This window comes from Mercurialis annua, linkage group LG1-X, assembly GCF_937616625.2.
Source record: "Mercurialis annua linkage group LG1-X, ddMerAnnu1.2, whole genome shotgun sequence".
NCBI lineage: Eukaryota > Viridiplantae > Streptophyta > Magnoliopsida > Malpighiales > Euphorbiaceae > Mercurialis > Mercurialis annua.
Window position 1 is genome coordinate 61,633,775 of NC_065570.1, and position 24,595 is coordinate 61,658,369.

At 32.2% G+C, this 24,595-nt stretch overlaps 5 protein-coding genes across 10 annotated transcripts; 1 reads left to right on the forward strand and 4 right to left on the reverse strand.

The window, feature by feature from the left end:
* Positions 1 to 367: 367 nt before the first annotated feature.
* Positions 368 to 3,798, reverse strand: LOC126673196 (G-type lectin S-receptor-like serine/threonine-protein kinase RKS1). Its single transcript, XM_050367255.2, has 7 exons — positions 2,279 to 3,798; positions 2,062 to 2,193; positions 1,823 to 1,989; positions 1,410 to 1,620; positions 1,071 to 1,308; positions 834 to 984; positions 368 to 759 (listed from the first exon to the last, which is right to left on the reverse strand). The coding sequence occupies exons 1-7, from the start codon at positions 3,531 to 3,533 to the stop codon at positions 451 to 453; spliced, it is 2,463 nt and encodes an 820-aa protein (XP_050223212.1). The 5' UTR covers positions 3,534 to 3,798; the 3' UTR covers positions 368 to 450.
* Positions 3,799 to 6,200: 2,402 nt separating this feature from the next.
* Positions 6,201 to 7,560, reverse strand: LOC126660676 (uncharacterized). Its single transcript, XM_050354286.1, has 3 exons — positions 7,380 to 7,560; positions 6,922 to 7,078; positions 6,201 to 6,481 (listed from the first exon to the last, which is right to left on the reverse strand). Exons 1-3 carry the CDS (start codon positions 7,548 to 7,550, stop codon positions 6,348 to 6,350), a joined length of 462 nt encoding a protein of 153 aa, XP_050210243.1. The 5' UTR covers positions 7,551 to 7,560; the 3' UTR covers positions 6,201 to 6,347.
* A 23-nt stretch (positions 7,561 to 7,583) lies between these two features.
* LOC126660679 (uncharacterized) lies at positions 7,584 to 8,361 on the forward strand. 3 transcript variants are annotated; one of them, XM_050354305.2, is made up of 2 exons: positions 7,584 to 7,674; positions 7,960 to 8,361. In XM_050354305.2, exon 2 carries the CDS (start codon positions 8,002 to 8,004, stop codon positions 8,275 to 8,277), a length of 276 nt encoding a protein of 91 aa, XP_050210262.1. In that variant the 5' UTR covers positions 7,584 to 7,674; positions 7,960 to 8,001; the 3' UTR covers positions 8,278 to 8,361. The 3 variants fall into 3 exon arrangements, with proteins under 3 accessions (XP_050210262.1, XP_050210245.1, XP_050210254.1); XM_050354288.2 differs by having other exon boundaries at positions 7,632 to 7,719; XM_050354297.2 differs by lacking the exon at positions 7,584 to 7,674 and adding an exon at positions 7,711 to 7,867.
* An 870-nt stretch (positions 8,362 to 9,231) lies between these two features.
* Positions 9,232 to 12,969, reverse strand: LOC126660656 (G-type lectin S-receptor-like serine/threonine-protein kinase RKS1). 4 transcript variants are annotated; one of them, XM_050354260.2, is made up of 7 exons: positions 11,460 to 12,952; positions 11,240 to 11,371; positions 10,931 to 11,151; positions 10,431 to 10,641; positions 10,076 to 10,313; positions 9,838 to 9,988; positions 9,232 to 9,756 (listed from the first exon to the last, which is right to left on the reverse strand). In XM_050354260.2, exons 1-7 carry the CDS (start codon positions 12,724 to 12,726, stop codon positions 9,448 to 9,450), a joined length of 2,529 nt encoding a protein of 842 aa, XP_050210217.1. In that variant the 5' UTR covers positions 12,727 to 12,952; the 3' UTR covers positions 9,232 to 9,447. The 4 variants fall into 4 exon arrangements, with proteins under 4 accessions (XP_050210217.1, XP_050210210.1, XP_050210224.1 ...); XM_050354253.2 differs by having other exon boundaries at positions 10,931 to 11,154; XM_050354267.2 differs by having other exon boundaries at positions 10,949 to 11,154; positions 11,460 to 12,949.
* A 5,250-nt stretch (positions 12,970 to 18,219) lies between these two features.
* On the reverse strand, positions 18,220 to 22,860 carry LOC126655993 (uncharacterized). The gene is made up of 4 exons (XM_050350427.2): positions 22,526 to 22,860; positions 22,077 to 22,209; positions 19,042 to 19,213; positions 18,220 to 18,642 (listed from the first exon to the last, which is right to left on the reverse strand). Exons 1-4 carry the CDS (start codon positions 22,742 to 22,744, stop codon positions 18,423 to 18,425), a joined length of 744 nt encoding a protein of 247 aa, XP_050206384.1. The 5' UTR covers positions 22,745 to 22,860; the 3' UTR covers positions 18,220 to 18,422.
* Positions 22,861 to 24,595: the final 1,735 nt, after the last annotated feature.

Here is a 24,595-nt window from a genome sequence, read left to right on the forward strand (position 1 = left end):
GAAGAAAAAATGTGTTCTGTATTCTTTGTTACATTGTGTAAATGAGTTATAATTCAGTCAGTTACGAAACTGTTAGTTAAACTTAATAGTTTCTGTGAATATTTCCTATCTTCCCTTTTAATTGTTCATTTTTAACAAATTACACGTATTAAGAAAGTTATTAAAATTTTACATAACTAACAAAATAATCTTACATAGATATACTAAAAGTCCAAATATTGATAAATGTTCTCTCTACTCCACTAACTACACTAAAGGGCAACAAAGAAAATATTTCTGAAATTTGCCATTGAAACTTGCAATGAACAAATATTTTGGAACAAAAAAAACTTGAAAAAGGACAATTATAAGAAAACATAGGGAGTATATCTCGAAATCGTTTTCGATGGTAGACATAAATTAGAAATATAAATATGCATATTCTGGAAATTATTGATTTAACTATCACAATTAGCGACTCACCATCACTGTGATGGTCATCTCATTTATAGAGCATGATATTTCTTCTCCCATCAAAACTTTGGAGTTATTACATAAATGATTACGGGCAACAAATGCAGGCTCTTTGGGCGCAGGGATATATATATCACTATTTAACATCAGAACAACATCGAACATGGTCGGTCTGTCGGTTTCATCTCGTTGTACACATAACATTCCGGTTTGAATGTATCTCAAGGCTTTATCACAGTCATATGTCTCATCAAGTAGCGGATCAACTATTTCCGATACTTTATTCTCTTTCCATAACTCCCAAACCTGCGTATAAATATTTATCACATTAAAGATTAAGAATTAAAACTTGGCATACATAATTTTTTTTTCCGACTTACATGTTCTATCAAAGTTAAGGAAGTATTCTCTTTACAAAAGTTATTGTTCTTCTTGCCCGAAATAATCTCTAACAATATTACACCATAGCTGTAGACATCAGATTTTGTTGAATATCTTCCGAACACAACATATTCAGGCGGCATATAGCCACTGCATTATAAATAAATGGAAGAATAAGATAAAATTATAGTTAAACGTTTTAAAATATTATAATATTATATTTTGGGTTAACTTACAAGGTTCCAACAATTTTGGTTGTTTTTTCTTGAATTAATTCGCTTTGAGATATTCTGGCCATACCAAAATCTGAAATTTTCGGATTCATCTCTTCATCTAATAAAATATTGCTAGTTTTCAAATCTCTGTGAATAATTCTCACTCTTGAATCTTGATGTAGGTATAAGATCCCGCGGGCTATTCCAACAATAATACTAAAGCGTTTTCTCCAATTTAAGTCTGACCTTCTAACTTCATCTGTAACGAAACTTAAGTTTTTTTAGTCATCAAATTGTATTAAATGTTTCTATGAATAATAATATTCTTAAAATGGCAGAGTTTTCAAAAATTTGACTTACCAAACAGCAAAAAGTCCAAGCTTTTGTTTGACAAGTACTCATAAATTAACATCACCTCGTCTCCTTCAATGCAACATCCTAGAAGTTTGACAAGATTTTTGTGTTGAAGTTTTGCAATTAGCATAATTTCATTTTTAAATTCTTCTATTCCTTGTCCTGAATTCTCCCCCAACCTTTTCACAGCAATCTCTTGTCCATTAGCTAGTTTTCCCTAAGATCAAAATTAAAAAAGTATCATGTTGTCAAATTCTAAGACACTTAAAAAAAGTTATACTGGGAGGAAATGGAAATATTAAAACCGAAAATGCTAACTAAAACGGAAAAATAACATATTTTTTTTGCAAATATAGCTTATCTATATAAGTTTCGGAGTTTCAAATGGAAACAAAATGCTGAATTGTAGAACTTGTTACCTTAAAAACAGAGCCAAAACCGCCTTCTCCTAGTTTGTTAGTTGGAGAAAAACAGTTGGTTGCAGCGAGTATAGTGGTGAGATTGTAAAAGGCTATGTCTAGCGGACGTCTACCGTCTCCCGTTTGGCGGAAAGTCCGTACAAACCTTTGCTTCCATCTACCTCTTACTGTCTCGAACAAAATTAAATTAAACTTTGAACATAAAGAATGGAAAACCTAAAGGGAAGTTGGTTTCTTACCCCTTGTCCTGTTTCTCTTGACTAACAAATATGCAATTAGGAAAAGCATAAACCAAGCTGAAAAAACAGATAGTACTAAAATGAAAACCATACTCTCCATTCCAAAAATTCTTTTTGATTTCTTGGAAGATGCTGCATAAATTGGTGGAAACACAGAATCAAGAAACAGTTGAGGGGATTAAATTAAATCGAGGCGCAATTTGAATTCAGGGGGTACCTAATTCATGTGCATCCACACGAACATAAAGATCAACTCCCCGGCCAGAGTTACCAACTGTATCAATCAATTCACCAAACCAAAGAAAGCAACCAGACCCTTTGTCAATAATATATATGCTTGCAAAAGCAGCGCATGAACAACTCTTCCGGCATTCTTCTTCGCAATCCTTTCGAGTACTTGTGCTCATGTTCACCCATGCTGCTGCTCTCGTATCAGGAACTTTAACGCGTTCCAGTTTCACAAACCCTTCTCCATCTGTGCAAAACGGTTCCTGCGGTTTCCTCACACACCCGCCGGATCCGTCTCTCAGAATATACCAGTCTCTTGGGTTTTTCGGTTCAAACCCAGGTAAGCAATCGCATTCAAATACTCGATTAACAACCTTTGCTTCACACTTACTATTAATGCCACAACGTCTGTATGATTCGCATTGATACTTGGGTGCAGACCAGATCTCCTTCCATTTTTTCTCAGTTTCATGCCACGTCACGTGCTTGTGATCTCCGGAGTAGTCCAACACAATTCTCAGGATTACGGAATCATCAAGAATGAAGAAGGAAAAGGCTATCTCTTCTTCATTGTTCACAAAACTGTAGTTCCTGACGTCCACATAAGTTTTTAGTGGCACTGGAATGGCTCTCCAAATAGGATTTCTGCCCTTGTACATGAAGATTTGTGGCAATCCTGAGGGATCAACTTCAAGTGAGTACTCTCCAATTGCAGGATCATCTGCCGATTTCCATGATTTTAAAACCCGGTGCAGGCCTGTGTTTCGGTTGAACCCAAGTTTCATTCCCGGTAGCAGAGTATCCGTAGGATAATCAAAGCTTTGCCAGAAAGAAACATTTTTAGTTGTCACAACCAAATTTCCTGAATCCAACAGCTGAGCTACACAGTTCTGGCAAAGATTTCCCGTGGACCATACGATCACTTCCCTGTCATACAAAACGAGGTTTCCTTTGCGATTTATCGACAAAATTCCCGAAGAACCATGAATTCCATGGTTTCTATTTGCTACCCACACAACAGTTTTCTGTCCTACTTTATAATACCATATTCCGACATATCTCAAGTTGGAATTTCCGGGGCTAAAAAATCCAAGCGCGAAATTATTGTGTTTGGAGATAACAAGGTTACCATCTATAATGGTTTGATTTACAGTAATGGTGTCAAAAGAAGTACAAACTGTGAAATGAATGATTATAAGTAAAACAGTCTGCACATATTCTACTCTATGCTTTCTGCTCATCATTTCTGCAAATTATGTTTGCACTCTTTTTTTTTGGCACGAGTGAGAGAGGCAAAGACTAAACAAAAAAGAAACTAAACATGACGATTATAAGACACGCCATGTAAATCATGCAAGAGCCGAAAATTTAAGCTAGACGCGAAGTGATCGGCTGCAAAATTTGCTTCCCTGAAAATATATGCCAAACTCGAACTTCCCAATCTCTCGCTAGCAGAGCCTGCAAATTGGAGAATTGACCCGCCATTGAACCCGTATTAATCTTCTCTACCATATTATAATATTAAAAACAAGTTACAACGGAGCAAAGAAAAAAAAAATTGTTTCCTTTATTAATAATGACTTTTCCATTCATTGTTGACTATTGAAAATGATTGAAGTATACCTATTGAGAAAGGTCAAATGAAAAGAAAAATCAAAGTTTGCCAAAAGTTCTCATTAAGCTCAAAGTTCAAAACATCTTAATTTTAGTAAAAAAGAAAAATTATGCTCTCAAACAAATTGATCCAATCCAATTATTTTTACAATAATTATATTTTTAGATTCATTGTTTTTAATAATTATATCAATTTATAATTATTGCTAAATTAATTTCAATCAATCATAATTAGTTAATTAATAAATTTTAAACTGAAGATATCAATAAAAAATATTTACCAATAAAAATAGAACACATATACAAGTTACATAAATTCATAACTAACACTAAATAATTACAATCAGGGGCGGAGGCCGGGCATCTCCAAGGCCAGCCAGTTCCCGCGGTCTTTATCGGCGCAAAGATTCCACCCTCTTTATAAGGACTCTGGTTCTCTTTGGCTCTAAGTAGTTGGTGTAATTATCAACAACTTTATAATTATTCTTATTACTCCGTCCCAGAACAATAGTCCACTTTTTCTTTTTCACACAGTTTAAGAAATACAATTAATACTCTAATTTTTCACAAATTTATCTTTATTTTTCCTATCATATTCTTATTAAATATTAAATGTTATGATTACAGGCTAATAGCAATAAATGATTATACTTTAAATAAGGATAATATGGAAAATAAACACTTTAAATTGTAATTTACAAGAAAAGTGGACTATTGTTTTGAGATAAAAAAATAAGGAAAGTGGACTATTATTTTGGGACGGAGGGAGTATATTTTTTTCTTCTAGCAGCTTGAAATATCGAAGGGCAGAGATAGATCTATCATGATCTGTATGTTTGAGCAGGAAAAGAAGAATTCAACCTTAATTTGATATGTTTCTTGCTTATAATTATATGTTTTTCTTTTTGAATTTCATTCAGAAACAATTACGTTTATAACACGATGTAATGCTAAAATGGAGAAATATTTGTACGAACCTAATTCGCTGTATGGGATTGTGAACTATTCATTAAATGCATGACACGTGGCGTTATTAAATATAATTAACCACCAATCAATAAATATTATATTAATTGGTGATATTTTAGTTAGAATTAGTTGCTCTTTATAAATTGAATATGGCATTCAATAACACCATATGTCATGCATTTAATAGATAGTTCATAATCTTACATGGATTCACACAAGAATTTCTCGCTAAAATGAGATGCTAATGGTATATTTTAGCATTAAATCTTAAATCTAACTCTAATTTAGTGTTATTTCTAGTGCAAAACTACTGCTAATCTCACTCCCCAATTTCAAAACACCTCCAAATCCAGGTAGCTATAAGAGGTTTAGTGATGCTCCCAAAAACTCTAGTTTACTCTTGATTATCCATTGTGCTTAGAGGGACTGCTTCACAGCTACAAAATCCCAAATATGTTTTATCACTCTTTTGTTTACATATATCTTATAAAGCCACTAAAATTCCGTATCTGAACTCGACACTTTAACTAATATATTGATTATAAATAAAACACATTGTAGTAAATTTAATTGATTTGATAAAATATAAGTGAATGTTATTGAAGTCAAAAATTAGTAAGTTGAAGTATTCTATTTATATCTAATATAAACCAATGTAATAAATATATAAATTGACGAGTCACGTGCATAGTAGCACGTAATGCGAAACTAGTTCAAATAAAAGGTTGAACCTCATTAGAATATATTTTCTTATTTAGGGTTTGTTCCTTATAAGTAAGCGTTTTATTATTATTATTATAGGACTCACATTTTATCAAACAAAACTAAAGCTCATACTTTTATCCTAATTCCTGTGATTGAATTTAATTTAGGAGTATAATTAATATTAATCTCGCTTAAATTCCATAATTTCCAAATTAATTTTCATAGAATTTAGATTAGTTGTTACAAACTGAAACAATTACTCCTCTAATTTGAACAGATTAAAACATCATATCATACAGAACCCATTTCAAATTCAATAAATTTCACGGGCGTCAATTGTGTTTGGGTGATGTGGCACTCAAACATTTACTCCGTTGCCAGGTCAAATTAAAATCGTCGGATTTTTAAACTGTGATATAATTGCAAACATTAAAGTGAATGGATAAAAGACGTGATAGAATTACAATTTCGTATAAAGGTGAGGGATTTATATGTAACTAGCCCTTTTTGTTAAGCTTAAACTTATGCTTTATATATGAACTCACCACATAAAATTTATGAATCTGCCAATGCGTTAACCATACATCTATAAACATTTTACTATGCCATACAGTAAAAACAAATAAAACAGAACTCATTTTAGTAATAAGCTTATTTTGAGGAATGGAAGAATTTGTATACAAGTAGACTCGCTCAACACTTTACAACCCTATTTTAGTCCACTCGTTAAAATACAATACATGAAAATAGCAACGATTAGAAAGAGAGCGTTACCCACTTGTAGAGTGTGATTCTTTGCCCCCAAGTGTGCGAATTATAGCTTCCAGCAGTTTAATATCATTATCACGCTTGGATATTTCATCTTGCTTAGCACGCAACTCTTCCATATGCAGCTCAAAAACCTCTGCAGCCATATCACAACGTATAAATCGAATCAAGCACAAACTACCATTTTAGTGTCTAGTGCTTTACTTTTCCAGACAGATGTAAAACCAAGTAACAAAACCGCAAAATGACAATTAGACTTTTTTCACAGCTAATCGAAAGAATGGATTCACATATGTTTAACCAATTTTTTTAGATTATGGTAGTGATAAGATTTTTTTACTTGGCTAGTTGGCTTCACTTTAGCATACTAGAATCCAGGAGTAAAGAGAAAAGCTCCATCCTCCACATTCCAGGTGTTGGACAAGTGACTCAGCTAAGCTTATGTAATATTTTGAGTTATCCGAGAAAAATTGTTGAATACTGAATATTGTACATAGATAATAGAGGTATTTAAGTTTATAATTATATAAAGCTGCCACAGATGCAAGATGAAAGATTCAGACATGGTGCACATACTCGTGGTGTTCTCAAGTTCTTTGGTGATTTCTTGTTGACGTAATTCAGCAGCCTTCTGTGCGGCCTCAGCCTGTCGCTTTTCTGCACGGGCACGAGCAGCAGCAGAAATGGCAGCATCAAGTTCTCTTTCCAATGTCTCTACCCTTTGTTCAAGAACCTACACAGAGATAACCTGCATCATTCACAAAATTTCAAGATACCTTGACAGGCCAAGGAAGATGGCATACGCTACCAATTCTGATGGTATATAGCAAAATGGAACCAGAAAACAATTTCTACAAATAAAACATCACAGTTTAAATTGTAAGTGAGGCAGCAGTACACCCGTTATCTTCTTGAAGTCTGAGTCGAGTAAGTAATTCACGTAGAGTTGGTTTGTTCAGATATAATCAATTGAAAACCACGCAGATCATAAAATTGATGATGAGAATGAATATAAAGTGGAATGGAATGGATACCTTAATGGTACGGGCTTGTTCAGAAGTGAGAGACGCCTTGGCAAAAGATTCATCATCAACAAAAACAGCTTTTTTGATGAGTAATTTGTGAAGGGATTCGAGATTTGATGCCATCTCCGTCAAATTCGTTACGGCCCCTCTCCATCTCTCCTCGCTGCCTCCGGTTTCCATTTTTTTATTTTTTTTTTGAGATTCCTAATTCTTCTTCGCTCTTTTAGTACCCATTTCAAAAGTACAAATTTACCCTTACTACCCAATTCACAGTTTTAAACTACCACTTCAGCTCAAACATCAGGTAATTACGCTTCCCATTTGGTTTACAGTTTGCACAATTTCCCCGGTAAGACTCAAACTTTGATCTTTGCATATTTGGATTTTGTTGTTTTCAGCTGGTTTTCTATTGCTTGTTTTGTCTTTAAATTGAGCATATTAAGGTTCTGGAATTTAGGGTTTTCATCTGACTCGATTTGCAATTCATCCGGTTCAAAGTAAATTTAGGGTTTTCATTTGCTATTTTTTATTTATGTTTCTGCATCTTTGGCAGTCTTATACTGAAGCAAGAGAGTGACTCTTCTTGCAGGTTGTATAAGCCCAGGGTTTTGACTAGTTAGCTAATACATCAATGGCTGCGAAAGGACTGATATGGGCAACAGCGGAAGATTTGAGGAGGAACAGAGGACGTGTTCTGTCGCTGTATCGGCAGTTACTTCGCAGCCTCAATTCCCCAGATCTGCCGCTTAATTTGGCTGCTAGATTGGCTAAGAAGGCCCAAGTTCGTGCGATTTTCATGGTGGCATCCGAAGAGAGATCCCTGCACAATATACATGACCTTATTGACACTGCTCATTATTCTCTCTCCATTCTCAGAAAAGGTGAAATTCCTAAGCACATTCAGTAATTGTATTTACACCTTTAGCTATGTATTCCATTTCAGAAATGCGACTTTTCTTTGCATAGTTAATACACAAATGAGCCTTCATTATTCAGAGAACGAGTCGTATCTCTGGTACTCTAACAACAACTATAAGTTCAGTGAAAATAAAAAAAATGAATACATTTGCATAGGGGGATCAAAATATATCCTTTTAAAATCCCTTCAAACGGGGTTCAAGCTTAAAAGAATAGAAAATGTAATAGGATAAGTTTTACTAGACAGTTCAAATCAAAGCCATCAGGGAAAAAAAAAACTAATCCTATCAACTTTACTGTCAAACATAAAATATAAAGAAACAAATAGTACAGTGCCTTTTAAATGTTTTAGCACTTTTGATGCCTTCAATACCTGCATAGAATAAAATTTTAAAAACAACACCAGAAAAACACTAGGTAAAAATAGAGTACATACACAGCTTGCTTAATTTAAAATACCTACCTCGTTCTTGCGGAAAGCATGTGTGTTATAGTTTATTTGAGCCCTTAAATTTCATCATGACCGCCGATGATGGAAGCCGAATTTTAAGTCAATAATCAAACTTCCATAATTGCTGTTCATGTATTCATAGAAATGTTTATCATTGGGCCTCTATCACTAAAGGATTGCCCCTCTACCGCTAGACCGTTAAAGAATATGACTGTTAGACAACTCACGAGCGCAAAGCACTTGTGTTAGTTTTAGTGTTAACACTTGTGTAGGTTTCAGTGCAAGTTTGAAATCACTTCTTAGGTTTACTTTGAGCCTTGAAAACACTTGAGTGGGTTGTGATTAGTTTAATTAATTCTAAGTTGTCTGTGAACTTGCTAAAACACTCAAGTTATTAGAGTGGATGTAGGCGGAGTTAGCACCAGATCACTATGAATTGCGAGTCTTTCAACGCTAATCTAATTCTTCATCAAACGTTGTAGTTGCTCAAAATATTAATTCTGCAATTCTTGTGAGTAACAATTCAACCCCCCCTTCTTATTACACCTTGGTTCTCACTTCTCACAAATAAATTGAGAAACTACATCCACATACAGTTGGTGCTGAAAAATTGCTGCCTTTTCTTGTATTCTTAGTCTAACTAAATACAAAAATAGGTATACTAGCAGTAGTAATATCAATTGAGCAATATGTACATATATCGATCTTCTACCGACTTAGAACAGTGGTCATCGTCATCTCATACGTAGAACAACATCTTTGTTCCGTAATTGGCAATTTAAGATTATTACAAAATCTTCTACTGCCGATGAATGCCGGGTGTTTTGGAGACGGAAGAGATATATCGCTATTTAACATTAGAACAACATTGAACATTGTTGGCCTGTCGATTTCATCTTCTTGCACACATAATAATCCAATTTGGATGTATCTCAAGGCTTCATCAGCAACATATAGCTCCTTCAACGACGGATCCACTATTTCGAGAGCTCTTTTTTCTTTCCATAGCTCCCATACCTACAAGTTCTTATCACATCCAATTAAAAGGTGCACTCAAATTAATTTGTGAAGACAGCCCCAGAAAGTGTATTCACTTACATGTACTATCAAGCTCAAAGAAGGATCCTCTTCACAGAATTTGTTGTTCTTCTTGCCCGCAATTATCTCCAATAATATTACTCCGTAGCTGTACACGTCGGATTTTAACGAATATTTTCCAAACACCACATACTCCGGTGACATATAGCCACTGCATAATCAAATCAACTATAATGAAAAATTAGTTAAATATACCTATTGTGCTACACCATATCTCTTAGTTTTGAAGGAAACTTACAATGTTCCAACAACTTTATTCGTCTTTTCTTGAACATTTTCGTCGTTGGATATCCTGGCTATGCCAAAATCTGAAATTTTTGGATTCATTTTTTCATCCAATAAAATATTGTTAGTTTTTAAATCTCTATGAATTATTCTCAACCTCGAGTCTTGGTGAAGATATAAAATTCCACGAGCAATTCCAACAATAATTTTAAAGCGTTGTCTCCAATCCAAGATCGACCTTCTAGCTTCATCTGTAAGAAAAGATCAATAATTTTTCTTTACAAAGAAGCATAACGTATGTAAATCATAAACGAATGAGTTATAGCTCAAATAGTGTGTAAAACAGAATTGGCATCATGTTAACTTACCAAACAACAATAAGTCCAAGCTTTTGTTTGACAAGTATTCATAAACTAACATGGCTTCTTTTCCCTCAATGCAGCATCCTAGAAGCTTCACAAGATTCTTATGTTGAAGTTTTCCAATTAAAATTACTTCATTTTTGAATTCTTCTATCCCCTGTCCGGAATTTTCCCCTAGGATTTTCACTGCAATCTCTTTTCCATTATCCAGCCGACCCTGAAAATCATGTTCCACGAAAGAGAATTAATATATTGTAACTGCAAACACATTTCTAATAATTGCATAGAGAGCATTCAGTTGAAAGCAAACCAAAGAAATCCAAAATGTTAATTCTTTTCAAAATCAAACCTGGCTGATTTTAAAAGAACAAAATTTATTGTTCTGTTAAGTTTGGTTTGTAGCAAAAGCAAAGTTAAACTTTTTTACTTTAAAAACTGAATTAAAATCAAGTTTATAAAATATCAAACTAAATCAAACCGAATTTACCGGTCAGTTTTTGCACAACCTGAAGAGAGTTGTATACCTTGTAGACTGAGCCAAAGCCACCTTGTCCAAGTTTGTTTGCTGGTGAAAAATTATGAGTTGCAGCAAGTATAGTGCTAAGGTTATAAAGTGCAATGTCGAGAGGGCTTCTACTATCTCCCTCTTCATTTGCAGCTGCAGCATCTATTTGGCGGAACGAATTTCCGAATGTCTCTCCAAATCTTTTCTTCCATTTATCGCTCACTGCTGCCCTCAAAGGAGAAATTATGCTAATTCAATTTCAGACTTTATGCCTTGTAAAATTAATAAGCATGGCGAACTTGATTCTTACCCGTTTTTCTTTTTTTCTTTAGCAACAGAAATGCAAATAGGATCAGCATAAACCAAGCTGATGCTACAGAGACTGCTAAAATAGAAACCATGTTCTTCTTTCCTGGAAATCTGTCCGATTTTCTGGAAGCAGCTGCACGAAATGAAAAAAGAAAATGTTGAAGAAATTAATAAAATAATAAAATCAAACTCTAAATTAGTTGAGAAAGATATATCAGTACCTAATTCAAGTGCATCAACACGAACATTCAAATCAAATCCTGAATCAACAAGATCAGTTGTATCGAATAATTCGCCAAACCACACCAAACACCCCGCGCCCTTCCCTACAATATCAATGCTCGCATATGCAGTGCACGAGCAATTCTTTTTGCATTGTGCTTCACAATCCTCACTAGTCTTAATTGTGTCGAACCAAGTTGCATTTGATGCATCAGGAAATTTAGTATGTTTGACTTTCAGAAACCCTTCTCCCGGAGTGCACATTTTGTATGATTCTGCTCGTTTCCTGATGCACCCACCTGATCCATCTCTCATAACATTCCATTCTCTTGGGTTTCTCGGTTCAAATCCAGGTAAACATTCACATTCGAAAAAATGTGTTGGATTACACTTGCTATAAACACCACAACGTCTATATTTGTCGCATTGATGTTTAGGTGTTGACCAGATTTCTATCCACTTCCCCTCACTTTCATGCCATGTTTGGTGCTTGTGAAATCCTGAATAGTCCACCATACATGTTATAGTAACAGACTTATCCCTAAGATAATACGAAATAGATAGCTCATCTTGATTATCAACAAACCTGTATCCTCTTACATCCATATCAACACCCGTTTGCGATGGAATGGCTCTCCAAATTGGATTTCTACCCTCATAGAGAAAAGCTTGTGGAAATCCTGTTGGAATGAGTTCGAGTGAGTATTTTCCGATTCCAGGGTCATCTGCCGACTTCCATGATGTTAAGATTCGGCGAAAACCTGTTTGTCGATTCAGCCCAAGTCTCATGCCTGGTAGTAGAGAGTCTGTAGGATAATCAAAGCTTTCCCAAAAGATCTTCTTGGTTTGATTTTCCATCAGAACCAAATTTCCTGTATCTAAGAGCTGAGCAACACAAGTAGTGCCGTTTGTGATTTCAACCGAAACATTTGCAGACCACGCTGGAATTTTCCGGTCATTGTCCGTATACAAAATGAGATTTCCATTTCGGTTAACAGACAAAACTCCTGAAGAGCCATGGATTCCATGATTCCTATTAGCTACCCACACGACGGGATGTTGTCCGACTTTATAATACCAAATGCCAAGATATCTGTAAGTTGAATTTGCAGGGCTGAAGAATCCAAGTGCAAATTTGTTGTTTTTGGAGATTAGAAGGTGGCTATCATGAAGGGTTTGATTTATAGTAATGGTGTCAACGGAAGTACAAATTGTGAAAGAAATGATTAGAAGCAGGGCCTTCAGGTAAAGTTTATGAGCAGCCATGGCTACGCATTTCTGCAAACAACAACAATTTTAAGTAATCTTGTGTATTATTTATGTCAAGAATATATATTTCCGCCTGCCAAGCATGACTTATGCATTATTGGGAATGAGTAACTTACATGCTTTGTACAGTTTCCAACTAACCAGTTAATTTTGACGGTGGAAATAAGTTCTGTCACATGGTGTTGAAATACAATTATTAGACTTGTGCATTATTGAATGAGTAGTCATTGTTTCAGTTTCTTAGCTTTGACTTATGGAAAATTTAAGGGTGTAGTGAAATTTTGAAATTCTAACCATGGAAATTTTCTTCTTTAACATTTTTTTATTTCATTTTATTTTTTAAGAATGCAATCCCATTTAGGTACACCGAAATTTACTAAGCTCATTTTTTTTAGAATAATCGCGACATTATTAAATATATCGGTAAGAAATTCAGGATAACCTAAAATGGGACAGACGTTTTGTGCTATAATATGTGTCGTCGGATTTGCAGATCGTTTTATAAAACTAAAAGATAAATTTCTTAATTGCTGTGATAACTCCAAATCAAATTCTAGTTTCACAATTCCATCACGACGGTCATAACATCATATTCAATGGTAACATTTAACCAATCTCTAAAAACATCACGAATACTCATAGTTTCTGCAGATCAAAGAAAAAAGGAATCAACCATGAGTTTGCCGTAAGCTTGAACTATAACCTCATTGTTGTCTCGTATGACAAGGCCAATTTTATTGGAAAAATTAGGACAAATATTTCATTTTTAAAAATAATATGATTTTCTAACGGAAAAAGTTAGAAAAATATTTCATCCTTTTAAAATATTTATTTTTTTACTCTAAGACATGTTTTAATTATAATTATATCTATTTTTTACTTTAAGCATATATTTTTTATTCTCTCTCTCTGTCTCTCTCTCCCTCTCTCTCTCTCTCTCTCTCTCTCTTCTCCATTTTTATTCTTCTTCTCTGTTTCTTCTTTTCTCCTCCATTTTTGTTCTCTTCTTCTACACCGTTTTTTCATCGCTCCGCCATCGATTCACCATCGCTCTGTTGTTCCTTCATATTTAATTTTAGCGATTTTTTCCTAATTATTATGATTTATTTTAACTTTAGATCTAAAAATATTACTCTTGAATTTTTTTTAGTTTCAGATCTAAAAATATGCATTAAAAACGATTTTGTGATAAAAAAAAAATTCTACAGAAAACAGCGTTTGATTATCATATGAATATTATCATATCGATGTCATAACAATGCAAAAAAGCAACTTTTTATAGAAAACAGTGCTTAATTATCATATTGGTATCATAACATTATCATATCAGTATCATAATATTATACGATCTATGATAATAGTATATTACAATTATGATAATAGTATGATACGATTATATGATAAGTTTGTGATAATAGATAGATAAGGTTATGATAATACTTTAATAAGATTTGTGATAATAAAATAATAATAGTATGATAAATTTATTATAATAGTATGATAAAAATACGAAGAAAATAAATTACAAAAAAATTATAATACCTACATAATAAAGGAGTAAAATCATAATTATCTTAAAACCGAGAATCTTTCCGTATAGAGATAAAGAGTACAAATATTTTTATTTTTTAGATAAATACGTAAATTTTCCAATTTTATTTGCCCCATAGAAAGCGGCATCATCTACATTGACTTTCCAGAACCCTTGTCAAAAGGAAAACCAAGTTCTTAGTCAAGGAAGCACAATTAAGGGGACTATAAAAGTTACTGAACATAGATATCAACATGAGATTTTTCTTCATGAGTATATTACTGTGTTATTTAGACTTTTTTGCACCACAGTTTTATACTTCCTCCATCACATAAAAATAGGTAGAATTAAATTTACACGGAAACTGAAAAATAGAAGTTAAATTAAATATTTTTAATTAATTTTCCATTATACCCTTAATATAGTTATATAGATGTTTTAAGTATTTTTAACTATTGAAAAAATCAATTGTTTTTTGAGATTACAAATAACTTATGAAAAACTAAGTTCGTTAACAATTTCTGTATTGGATTAAATAATAATTAGTGATGGTTAAGATACTATAATATATCAACGAGCTATAATTCAAATGGTATAAACGATAGACAACATTCTACTAAGGTTGTGAGTTAAATTCTTTCCACAAGCACTATTCCTTTTTAATTATTAAAAAAAATTAATATAGAAACTAAACTTGGCTATCTTTGTGGGGGTATCAAACTAAAATAAAAAGGGCTTTTTATATAAAATACAGGATTTGGGCTAGACTTTACTTTTATACGGCCTAATCCATATCTTTACTTTTCACACCATCAATTTTATGAAACCTAACCTTTTTTTTGGGATTTCTTTCTTTTTTACCGTTTTTTTTATTTTCCTTCTCAATTGGCGGTTTCTTCATTCTTCTTCGCCATTTTCGCTTCTCTTCTCCACGATTTTGCTGTGCGTTATCTCCATTACTGCACGACTCCTCTTGCTTCTCTCATTTTCATCTCTATTTCATCATTATCTCAACCGTTCTTACTTATATAACAGTAAATTTTTTAAGTTGTGAAAAAAAAATTCACAATTTCTACTCCTTCGCTTCCGCCGTTCCGCCTCCGCTGTTGCGCCTCCGCCGTTTCGCCTCCATCGTTCCGCCTTTGTCTCGCCGCACCATCTTTTTTTTATCTTTTTAATTTTAGATCTGAAATTTTTTATTCTTTTTTTATGTTCAGATCTGTAATTTGTTTATCTTTTACTGTTGATTCACCATTAAACATGTATAAAGAGTATCTTTAAAGAATCTAATACTTATTTCATGTTATATAGAATAATTTTGTAATTTTATATAATAAAATTCTGTTATTTCTGCATTTTTTTGTGTTTTGTTGTATTTTTGTGTTTTTTTTATTCTGCAGAACGATTTATTGATGATGATTGATTGCTGAATTATTGTAATGTTACAGTGTTGTTGATTTTATGTTGACTTTATGTTGATATTATGTTGATATCTGCTGATTTTTTTTTTATTTTAATATTGACAAATAAGATAATATTGTCTGTGAAATAAACTTTCGTTGGATGAAATGAAACTGTATCATAACCGTCTTTGTCGAAATTTAGTTAGGTATGAGAGGTGGAACGCAAAACAATTATACAAGTGATTTTGAAGAAACTGTACAGTTGTAAAGAGAATTGAGGAAAAAAATATATTTTGAAATAGATTTCTTTAATTGTGAACTGTTGTGTTGGTGTATATTTAATATATTTTTATTTTTATATGTAAGAATAATTTTATTTTTTCATTTGAATTATTGTTGTTGTTTTTTCATATTGTTTTGATTACTTACTCTGCTAATATATTTATCTGATTCATTTATTTTAAACATTTTGTACCTTTATTGTTCTTTAGTATAATTACTACTATCGTATTAACAAGTTATCAACATAATGTCAACATGATATCAACAATTAATGCTAATTTAGTCAAGATGTTTGTAAAATGAGAACATCGATTGATTTAAGCCAAAAAAAATCAACATATTATCAAAAACATGTCAACAACTCATCAGTACAGCAATTTAAGACTAACTTTACTTTTCTTTTAATGATTGAAAAATCATCATGTTATCAACAGTATATAAACAACATGTCAACATAAAATTGAAAATCAAAAAAAAGTTAAAATACTTATCAACATAATGTCAATAATAAATCAACAACGAATCAACAATTAATGCTAATTTAGTCAAGATGTTTGTAAAATGAGAACATTGATTGATTTAAGTCAAAAACAATCAACATATTATCAAAAACATATCATAGTTCATTAATACATCAATTTAAGACTAACTTTATTATTTTTTTCAATGATTGAAAAATCAACATGTTATCAACAGTATATCAACAACATGTCAATATAAAATTGAAAATCAAAAAAAGTTGAAATACATATCAATATAATGTCAACAATAAATCAACAACGAATCAACATAAGGAATAAAATAAAACATAAGTTTTTGAAAAATTGTGACAATCGATAAAATATCAACAAGAAATCAACAACATGTCAACATGATAATGCTAACATATCCTTATCTAATCTCATTTAAATTTTGTTTTTTTTAGTTTATTTTACGCACAAAATTATCTAATTTGCTAATGTATTTTTTAGAATAAAATTTTTCAATGTTAAAATTAAGGAAATATCAACTGATTATCAACACAAAATCAACATAAAATCAACAACACTTTAATATTATAATATTTTCAGCAATCAACCATCATCAATAAATCGAATTGCAGAATAAAAAAATACAGAAATACAACCAAACACAAAAAAATGCAGAAATAACAAAACTTTATTTCATATAACCATAAATTTACATTACATAACATGAAATTAGCATTATATTCTTAAAATATAATCTCTATACATGTTTAAAGGTGAAAAAACAGTAAAAAAAATGTAGATCTGAAAATAAAAAAGAAGAAGAAGAAGAAAAACAATGAATAAATTATAGATCTGAAATCAAATAGATGACGGCGATGAGCAGAGAAGATGATGGCGTTGACGAAGATGACAACGGAGACGATGATGAGAACGATGACGGAGGAGCGGAGGAATAGAGGACGGCTCAGTTGAAGACGGCGAACGGTAAAAAAGAGAGAGGAAGATGAACTGAGAGTAAGAGAGAATTGAATGATGAGGAGAGAGAAAATAATTGAAATTATGATTTGTATGCTGTTAGGGTTTAATATATAGAGTCCGTATAAAAGTTATAATTTAGTCCGCACATGGTAGTTTAGAAAACCGAAAACTGCATCCGTATAAAAGTTAAAAATTTGGCAAAGTAGGTTGTTTGTGTAAAAAGCCCAAATAAAAACATGCTTATATATAGGACCTCCAAAATAGAAACTAAACTTGGCTATCTTTGTGGGACTTAAAGAATATGATTTTATAATTTTTATAAAAAATAGTAAAAAAATAATTCTAGAGTATAAATAATATTGTTCGACTTCAATTATCGTAATAACATAAAAAAAAACATATTGTAACATAAAAAAAACAAAAATTAAACTTGTTAAAATAGAAAAACTCTTTCAAAATCACAAAATCACAAAATCAAATTACTTTTCTATATTTCAGACCAAAATCTGAAACAAACTGAAATCTGGAGCAACTGATCTGGAGCAACCGACAGTGTGGTTGATAATTTATAAGGTTTATTAAAAAGGTGATTCATTTTCTTTTTGTCAAGGAAAAATGTAAAAATTTTACTTCAACAAAAAGCATACGTTGCAGAATAATCAAAAAGTTTATATAAATTCTTAAAGAATATTCCAAATCAAACCAAACTAATTCAATTGGTCTTTTAATTCTAGATCGAATCCAATTCAATTGGCTGAATTTGTTTTTACTTTCAAATCAAACTAAATTAAAAAAATCAAATTTCTTTATAACATCAGGCCAAACCAAATCGAAATTACCGCTTCAATTATTCAATTTTGTTAGATTTTTTGCACATTTAAAACAGGGGCTAATTGTGTGATTTTCTATTTAAATAAGTCTCCTAAATAGTTTTAAGACCAAGGTCGAGGGGTTCTAATAATACATTAAAGATCTGTAAAACAAAGCAAGTTCAGGGAAGCATGAAAGAGTACCCAAAAAAGCATTCTGCTAATCAAACTGCTGCCTTAATTGCATCTCTGTCTCACTTTTCCAAGTAGCATGAGATGATTGTCCCTTCATTCTTTTACTCTTTTCCTTATCCTTTATAATACCACCCTTCTTCTTCGTATCTTCGCTCATTTCATTAGGCGGTCTGTCCCCACACACCGGACACACCATTCCACGCGCATTCGAATAAGTTTTTGGTATTCCACATTGCAAGCACATTCTATAAACATGCACAATTAATAAGATGATGACAATTAAAAGAAACAAGATTTCACTTGAAACAAATTGTTTCTTTTACATTCACATAAACATCAATTTGCCTCAAGTAAGGAGCAATTAACGCCAAAACATCACTATAACTTTTAAAACTTTTATCAATTACTCCCCTACAATTTGAAAGTTCAGGGGATTAATTGACAAAAAAGTCAATTGTGCAGTTAATTATCCATCGCTTGCAGGGGGCAAATTGATACTAAAATCTAAAAATATAAAGTTTATAATCATAACCTATACCGTTATGCTTTATTTTCCATAACTGCAGACATAGCGCAGCAGAGAAAGTATCAACTCCTATTACTAACTTCCATCTGGACATAGTTTGGGGGAAATAAACATGTACCTCAGTAGTGCTGCTGCATCTTCTGCATTTGGATTGGCCACTGTTGCCACACGCTTTCCTACTTCCTGTGTTGCACCTGGAGCTGATGAAGCCGGAGGCTGGTTACCCTCAATATCACTTCGTACCCGCTCATGAATTCCAACTAGTTGAGCCTTGGCCTCTACCACAGCACCTATTACCGACAGGTGTATACAATAGTTTATATCGAACAAACAGTGCAACACATATTGATGATCAAACAACCCATCCTTGCCGATGCTAATAATCTATATTGCGCGGAAACTTATTAAATTCTACATCCCGGCGTTTCATTTTCATTTTTCAAAAATACTTCTACAACTCCGAAACTTAATATTATAATTAATTCTCATAAAAATGTGATGTCAACGTTTTCCGGTTTAGCGTTTTTGATTTCATCGTATCCGTTTCCATGCAACATACCCGGAAATTAATACAAAGTATAAGCAAATAAAGGTTGCGAGAAATTAAAAAAAATATAAGAAACAGAAGTAAACAACATAGATGTTAAAGTTTCTTAACCTATTTTATACATTAAAACAGTAATTAAAGAAACTAAACTACACAACTCCAATAATCTTGAATAACACATACACAACTCCTTTAGAAGTCACCGAAGCGGAAGGATGCAAAAGAAGATGAGAATAACTACCACCTATCCCATGGCAAATTGAAACACAAACCTGATTTCAAAAAGTTTAGTCACTGCTATAACAAAGTAAATTACTAAACCTAAAAAGTCAAAACTTGAAATGAGATAAAATTTTGTATTATCATACTTCAAGTATAAAAAGCGCTGAACTGTTTGCAAACTAGAAAAACTAAACTGCATAATTTTGAGATAGCCCTATATTTGGTTGGAGAGAAGTGAGAGGAAATGGAAAGGAACTTAATTTCCTTTGTTTGGGTGTTCAAAACATCAAAGAAATAACAGCAACAAAGGATAATTAACTTCCAGTTTCACTTACAAGCCACCTTTATATTTGCTTATGCTGGGAGGAAATAGTAGAATGCGAAACAAAGAAGTTTCATGAAACACATAATTTACACTTTTGACCATTTCATGATAAAAGACATAAATTTGTTAAAAAAAGGGTACACTAATCAAATTTAATGCGATCTCCATTGCTCTTACTTCGTACGACATCTCCAAACAACAAAGGAGTTTCTTCTCATTTAGTTTCTTTTCCCTTCATTTCCTTCTTCTAATTTCTTTCCTTTTCTCTTGCAGAATGCAACTCTACTCTAATTTGGTAATTAATCCAACACAAGCAAGGCAAAATAGAGGTGAAAAGAAAAAAGAGTTTGCTACAGGCTTGCTAGCAGAAAAACAAAGTATCAAAGTATATACTCTTTGAATTTCCATGTGATCCAGGAAGACTAGTGTAACTAACGAGAAGATAGAGAACAAAATTAAAAAGATAAACAGATACTACTGATTCTAAGGCAACATCGGTAAAATGCTATTCGCGGAAATTCCTTACATATCAGAAATTCGAGTAGTGTAACTTTACAAGGAAGTAAGGAGTAATAGTAAACCAGTCAGTCTTTTAACTCACCTTAGACCTATATTAAACGGAAATGGAAACCGACATGGAAACAGAAACAGGAAAACAGATTTTTTCGAAATATAGGAAACGGAAACATGGGAAGTGTGTAACAAATGGAAACATAGGGATATATTTATATATATTAAAAATTATAGATTGTTACATTACATATATCAAATTCTATTTATAAAAAAAAGTTACGTCGTAATTAAATAGTTTATTATATATTTATAATAATTAATAAATAAATCATTTAAATATTACTCCCTCCGTCCCAATAGACTTGCCCACTTTGAGAAATTTTTTTGTCCCAAAACTCTTGTCCGCTTTCAAAAAGTAACAATTTTTACACTTAACTTTCCTATATTATCCCTATTTAAAATCCACTAATAAGTAAATTTAAAGTAAATTGTAAGTGGACCCCATATTAAATAAAGATATGATAAGAAAAGTAAGAAAAAAATTACAAAATCCATAAACAATGATTGTTTTGTGTGATAAAGGCAAAATGGAGGACAACTCTATTGGGACGGAGGGAGTATTATTTTTAGAAAGAAGATTAAGAGTTTTGGTTTGTGGATTATGGTTAATATGAATAATAAAGTTTGTGGGTAACTAATTAAGTTTTTTTTTTTTTATATAAGTAGCTCTAACGGATTCCTTAACAAGAAACGAGTTTCCAATTATTAATATTTACAGAAAACGTCTCGAAATATCCTAAGAGTTTCGGAAACAGAAACGTTTCCGAAACGCGGAAACACAGCTTTTTCAAGGTTTCTGTGCATCATAGCCTTAGACTTAACTTACCCCATCGACATCAACTACCACCACCAGCATAAACTATAACAATGAAAAAGAAGTGACTTTAGGTCAATAATATTTAATTTGCATTCCCCTCAATCAAATACACATACGAACTAGGTGCTCTAGATGACACAAAGTAAGCTTATACTTCAGTTCTTGAATTCTAACAACAGTAAGGGAAAGAGACAGGACGTCTTATGCCTACTCTTCCAAATGAAAGTTCCCTTCTTCCAAAAGCTAGACAGGCACTAGAGATCCATCCGGGGAAAAAACAACTAGGAGAGTAAAGTTTTATAAAATTCATTATAAACCTTAAGAGAACCCGAGTTCGGAAACCTCAACTTAGCCACACATCATAGAAATTAAATACCAATCTGAACTAAACTCAACCAAGAACCACTAAAATTGCTTTGAAACCTAAACTTAATTTAAATATGACTTGACCTTCTTTTGATCTTTCTTATCAAATGACTAAGAAAATAAAAAAAATTCAATGAAAGGAATGAAGTAACAAAGTTTAGTTGAAACTAAGATCCCGTGTAGCACAGTGGACTCATAAACAAAACTCATATGCACATGAAATCCCAAAAAGAAATAGTTCACTAAATTTCAACACTTTTTCATACAACATATATATATCCTACAGCAAGTAAAGAAATTTACCGACAGGTAAGTCATTGTTGTCCTTGCGCTTCCTCCAGCGGCCATTTAGCCTTCCTATTTGATTTTCAACATCTCGTGCAGAGCCCGGTTGTTCTTCAGCACTATGGTTAAGAAACTTGGGTGGTCCTGAGATCTCCAAAAACCCACAACCAATAAACCAAATTAGTCCCCAGTTTCTGCTTAACACCCAGAACAACAAACACAAATACAATCAAATTGTAAACCTTAACTTCATTTCCTTCACTAATGAGAACAACATATAAGCAAAAATTGAAACCGAGGCAATCCTGGTATCTCCAAATGAAAACTCAATGCAAGAGAACAATCAAAAACATGTCCCATAATTTGTCTTTGAACTAATGAAACCCTAATTCTTAAAATACAGAAACACATAACAAACACAAAGAATAAAAACCCAATAAAGAGAGGCACAAAATAATAGTGGTTACTTCGGAAAAGGCGTTGAATGCAGAGGGAAGACCAGAGGATGATTGATTAGAGGATGCCGATTGGTCGAGTACTGATTGGTAGGACAGTATACGGCGACCTTCGGAGAGATGGTGATTATCGTCGTCGTCGTCGTCAGATGAGGAGAAACGGTAATCTTCTTGTTGTTGTTCGTCTTCTTCTTCCGCCGAAGAATAGGACTGGATGAGTGATAAGCTCATTACTGATGCGTTTTACTTTATATTTTCTTTTTCAGATTTCTACTACTGTCCTAATTCCTAGCTTCATCGGTATCAAAAAGGTGAGTGAAACCAAGTTCAAAACCCGAGCCGACCTGATTGGTTCGCAACTTAGCTGGTGTAAAGGCGGGTTACCGAACTATCAATTTATTTTTAAAAAATTATTGAACTTTAATTTATTTTAAAAAAAATTACTGAATTTTTAATTTATTTTAAAAAGAATATCGAATTTTAATTTATTTTAAAAAAAACTAGTGAACTTTCAATTTATTTTAGGCTTAATTACTTAAAAACCACCCACCTTGAACTTTTTTTTCGTTTATACCCTGACCTAGGAAAAAATTCATTTATACCCTGACGTATGTATTTATGTTTCACCTCTACCCCGAGGCACTAAATTAACCTCTTTTCATTAAGAAAAAAGTTTAAAATAATTCTTCATTTTTAACCTAAACTAAATGAAGGACTATTTTATTTTATTTTTAAATGAAAAGAGGTTAATTTAGTGCCTCGGGGTAGAGATGAAACATAAACACATACGTCAGGGTATAAATGAACTTTTTTCTAGGTCAGGGTATAAACGAAAAAAAAAGTTCAAGGTGAGTGGTTTTTAAATAATTAAACCTTTATTTTAAAGGCTTTAATTCCTTAAAAAAAACTCCACCTTACACTTTTTCTTCGTCTATACCCTGATCTTGTAAAAATACCATTTGTATCCAATTTTGAGTTTTTATGTTTCATCCCTACCCAAAAACATTAAATTGTACTCTTTTCATTTGGAAAAGAGTTTAATTATTTTAAAATTGTCTCGTATGATTCAGACGATTGGAAAAATTAATTTTTTATAATCTTAAAAAAAAAAATAGTTGGTATTTTTTTGTAAATTTTTTTTTTTTGATAATTAGAAAGGGGGAAGTGAGGTTACACAAGACCTCTTATCAAGATGACTGTGGTTATTACCACTGTGTCACAAGAGCACTGACACTTTTGTAATAAATTTATAGTTTGATAACTTTGAAAAGTTTGATATCTTTTTTGAAACAAATTAAAAGTTAAGTAATATTTTTGAAATAAATCAAAGTTCGGCAACCTTTTTGAAATAGATTGATAGAGTCCATTAACCTGTAAAGTATTTCACCCACTGTGAAGTGTAGCCGGAAAATTTAAACTAAAAGGGAAAAAAATTAGAGCTCATGAAATATGTTAAATGTCCGAAATAATACATTTATAAAAAAATTATGTTGGAAATTATTTAAAGAGTGGATAATTATTGATGTAACTCTCGTAATCTGTAATTAAACTTTTAACGGTTTTAATTAATTTTGTAACAGCTTTGTGTCCTAATAAAGAAGGAGTTGTGATTGATTAATTTTATGTCTAATGGCTCAAAAAGACCAAATGTTTAGTGAAAGTTCTCGTTCTGCTCAAATTTTTAAAACGTCTCAATAGTAACTAATATCGTATTATATCGTTTCAAAAATATCACAAGTCGAAAAAAGAGTGTGCTGATACTTATATGTCATTGTGAACTGCCAGCTATGAAAAAATATAGAACAAAAGATGCAAAGTGACTCAAAAAGGCCAAATATTTAGCGAAAGTATTCATCATATCCGATCCTTAAAATGTTTTTCGTACATGGAAAATATATAGAAGTGCACGTTACATCAACACACTCCTTTTTGGATGGAAACACTTTAAAAACGATATAATACAATTTTGGATTTTATCAAAACATTTTAAGTTTGAACATAACACATACTTTCGGCAAAATACAATTTTGGATATTATCAAAACATTTTAAGTTTGAACATAACACATACTTTCGGCAAAAT

Bases quoted from the DNA above. Each gene is read 5' to 3' on its own strand.
- LOC126673196 (XM_050367255.2), bottom strand. From the start codon at position 3,533: ATGATGAGCAGAAAGCATAGAGTAGAATATGTGCAGACTGTTTTACTT. The intron at 2,194-2,278 runs GTACCCCCTGAA...CAATTTATGCAG, and splicing joins TGTGGATGCACATGAATTAG to CATCTTCCAAGAAATCAAAA. The intron at 1,309-1,409 runs GTAAGTCAAATT...GTTTCGTTACAG, and splicing joins CTTGGACTTTTTGCTGTTTG to ATGAAGTTAGAAGGTCAGAC.
- LOC126660676 (XM_050354286.1), bottom strand. From the start codon at position 7,550: ATGGAAACCGGAGGCAGCGAGGAGAGATGGAGAGGGGCCGTAACGAAT. The intron at 7,079-7,379 runs GTATCCATTCCA...ATCTCTGTGTAG, and splicing joins AACAAGCCCGTACCATTAAG to GTTCTTGAACAAAGGGTAGA. The intron at 6,482-6,921 runs GTATGTGCACCA...ATATGGCTGCAG, and splicing joins AGAACTTGAGAACACCACGA to AGGTTTTTGAGCTGCATATG.
- LOC126660679 (XM_050354305.2), top strand. From the start codon at position 8,002: ATGGCTGCGAAAGGACTGATATGGGCAACAGCGGAAGATTTGAGGAGG.
- LOC126660656 (XM_050354253.2), bottom strand. From the start codon at position 12,726: ATGGCTGCTCATAAACTTTACCTGAAGGCCCTGCTTCTAATCATTTCT. The intron at 11,155-11,239 runs GTAAGAATCAAG...CTTTGAGGGCAG, and splicing joins AAAGAAAAAAAGAAAAACGG to CAGTGAGCGATAAATGGAAG. The intron at 9,989-10,075 runs GTAAGTTTCCTT...TTGATTATGCAG, and splicing joins AATAAAGTTGTTGGAACATT to TGGCTATATGTCACCGGAGT.
- LOC126655993 (XM_050350427.2), bottom strand. From the start codon at position 22,744: ATGAGCTTATCACTCATCCAGTCCTATTCTTCGGCGGAAGAAGAAGAC. The intron at 22,210-22,525 runs GTAACCACTATT...GGGTTTTTGGAG, and splicing joins CATTCAACGCCTTTTCCGAA to ATCTCAGGACCACCCAAGTT. The intron at 19,214-22,076 runs GTAAATTTCTTT...TGTCGGTAATAG, and splicing joins CAACAATGACTTACCTGTCG to GTGCTGTGGTAGAGGCCAAG.